The following is a 3114-nucleotide window of genomic DNA, read 5'->3' on the forward strand; positions in this document are numbered from 1 at the left end:
CCACCGACGTCGTCTCATATTTAACTCCTTTTGAGTAAATAAATACTTCAAACTCTTGTGGTCAGTATAGATGTCAAAGGTCACACCGTATAAATAGTGCCGCCATTTTGCTAGGGCAAAAACTATTGCACCCAACTCCAAATCATGAGTCAGATAGTTATTCTCATGAATCTTTAACTTCCTTGAAGCATAGGGCAACGACCTTCCCATTTTGCATCAATACACAATCCAATCCTTCTTTGGAAGCATCAGTGTAAACCGTGAACCCTTCTGTTCCTTCTGGTAGGGTTAAGACTGGGGCGCTAGTAAGAATCTTTTTTAGCACCTGAAAGCTTTCTTCACACCTTTGGTTCCATTGGAACATATTATCTTTGCGAGTAAGTTGGGTTAGTGGGGCTGAAATTTTTGCAAAGTCTTGGATGAATCTTCGATAGTATCCTGCTAGGCCAAGAAAGCTTCGAACTTCAGTTATATTGCATGGTTGCTTCCACTGCATTATTGCATCTATCTTTGTAGGATCTACTTCAAGACCATTCCTAGAAATTATGTGGCCTAAAAATGTCACCTTATCCAACCAGAACTCACATTTGCTGAGTTTAGCATACAATTGATTTTCCTTTAGTGTTTGGAGAACTGTCCTAAGATGATGTACATGCTCTTCCTTGCTTTTGGAGTAAACAAGGATGTCGTCAATGAAAATGACTACGAATTTATCTAAATAGGGTTGGAAGACTCGATGCATCAGATCCATGAAAGTAGTTGGCGCATTTGTCAATCCGAACGGCATCACTAAAAATTCGCAGTGACCATACCGAGTGTTAAAAGCAGTCTTGGGTATATCCTCTTGTCGGATCCGCAGCTGATAGTATCCTTGCCTTAGGTCCAACTTCGAATAAACTTTGGATCCTTGAAGAGCATCGAACAGTTCGTCAATACGCGGTAGTGGATACTTGTCTTTATAGTGACATTATTTAGATCTCGATAATCGATGCATAGTCTTAAGGTGCCATCTTTCTTTTTCACAAATAACACCGGGGCTCCCCAAGGGGATGAGCTGGGTTGTATGTATTTTCTGTCAACAAGCTCTTGTAATTGGATCTTTAATTCTTTTAATTCTGCAGGTGCCATTCGGTATGGGGTCTTGGACTTGGGCATAGCTCCGGGGTGATAGCTCAATGGAGAGACTCAACCTCTCTTTGCGGAGGCAAGGAATTTATTTCTTCGGAAAAACCTCGGGAAAGTTTTGAACAACAGATGATTTCAGATATCTTAAGTTGATCATGTGGCTTATTGATTAGATAAGCTAGAAATCCCTTCCCTCCTATGATAGCCTGAGCTTCTTTGGCAACTTTTGGTGTTACGGGAAAATACTCTACCTTGTGGTTTCCAAATTTCGCGTTTCCCAAATTTGAGAGTTTTACTTTTTTGGAATAACAATCTAATTGCGCTTGGTATCTAAACAACCAGTCCATCCCTAAAATTACATCGTAACCTTGTATAGGGAGCTCAAATAAATCAGCCATATATGTTTCCCCGTCGATTTCTAGAGGACAATCTTTGTAAAGAACTTCACTAAGTAACTTATCTCCCATTGATGAACTAATTTCCAAGATATATGGTAGCTTTACAGATGGTGTTTCTAGATGGTGAACAAAAGTGCTAGAAACAAAAGAGTGTGTCGCTCCAGGATCAAATAAAACTTTTCCAGTTTTTGAAAGCAGAAGAATTGTACCTTCAACTACAACAGTGGGATCGATATCGTCTTCATTTTCTGTGAGTGCAAAAACTCTGGCTGGAATCTTCCGTTTTTGAGCAGTTGGAGCTGGTAAAGGCCGAGATTTTTGTGGACATTCTTGAATACGGTGTTGATCACTTCCACAAACCAAGCATTTCCCATTCTTTCTCCAGCATTTGTCTTCGTTGTGATTAGCTAACCCACAGTATCCGCATCTTTGCTTGTTAGTTCCTTCTCGAAAATTTTGTTTTGATGGTCATTCTTTCTTGCCATGCTGAATCTCATTTCCATATCTCCTCTTCTTTTGGTTATTTTCGGGGAAATTGGGGTTACAGGATCTTTTTTTTTCTTCTTCTCTCTTAAGGAGTGTTTTGATTTCTGATTCCACTCGTAGAGCCTGGTTGACTGCGATATTATAATCGGTTACTTCAGAGGATAGCGTTGACCAGCGGATCTCTAGTTTTAACCCTTCTACGAACTTTCTCGTCTTCCTTGGTTCGTCTTCCATGAATTGAGGGGCATAGTGAATTAAGCGGTGAAACTCAGCCTCGTACTGAGCTACTGTCATAGATCCTTGAACCAGGTCCATAAACTCTCTTTCTCGAGCGTTTCGCACAACTTGGGTGATATATTTTCCTTCGAATTCTTTTGTGAAGTTCTCCCATGTTCTGGGTGTATTGTTTTGGTTCCACTGATGATCTCTGACTCTCCACCAATTGTATGCAGCATCCTCGAATTGGTAGGTAGATAGATTTATTTTTTTGTTCATCAGAGAAGTTATGAACGGAAAATATCTTCTTGATCTTGGTCAGCCAAGACTCGGCTTGGGTTGCATCCGGGGTCCCTTGGAACCTTGAAGGATTGAATCGAAGAAAGCGTTCAAAGGTCTGATCGCCCGTATCCTGGTTCCTTGGTGGATTCTGGCAATATTGAAAGAATTGTTGCATCATTTCGAGTATATGGCGAGGATTAGGTTCTTCTTGTGGTATGCGCTCCTCTCTACGCTGATGATTTTGCTCTTCTTGGCTCCTTGCTTGGTTGCTTCCATTCGAAGATGCCATGAAGTTGCTATAGTGGGAACTTTATTTCATAAATAAGAACTTATGCAATAACAGTTTAAGCTAATCACATTACATGATTTACTAGACCTACTAATACGAGATATCGTTAATTGATACAAAAAAAAAAAAACAAAAGGTGATGATTTTTTTTTTTGAAAACAGTACGACTAATAATCAAAGTCTAGAACAACTCCTCAGTGGTAACACTCGACTCGGCGACAGATGCAACCTCATCATCTGATATCTCGATGATAACATTATCAGCAATATCTCCAACCAAAGGGAAAGGGTCCTCTCCCCAAAATGGTCCTAGCTGCA

At 40.2% G+C, this 3114-nt stretch overlaps 1 protein-coding gene across 1 annotated transcript; it reads right to left on the reverse strand.

Annotated features, from left to right (window-relative positions):
• Positions 1-1172: 1172 nt before the first annotated feature.
• On the reverse strand, positions 1173-2324 carry LOC142550130 (uncharacterized). The gene is made up of 2 exons (XM_075659366.1): positions 2006-2324; positions 1173-1915 (listed from the first exon to the last, which is right to left on the reverse strand). The coding sequence occupies exons 1-2, from the start codon at positions 2322-2324 to the stop codon at positions 1173-1175; spliced, it is 1062 nt and encodes a 353-aa protein (XP_075515481.1).
• Between the last annotated feature and the right edge of the window lie 790 nt (positions 2325-3114).

Source organism: Primulina tabacum, chromosome 6 (assembly GCF_025594145.1).
Source record: "Primulina tabacum isolate GXHZ01 chromosome 6, ASM2559414v2, whole genome shotgun sequence".
NCBI classification, from domain to species: Eukaryota; Viridiplantae; Streptophyta; class Magnoliopsida; order Lamiales; family Gesneriaceae; genus Primulina; species Primulina tabacum.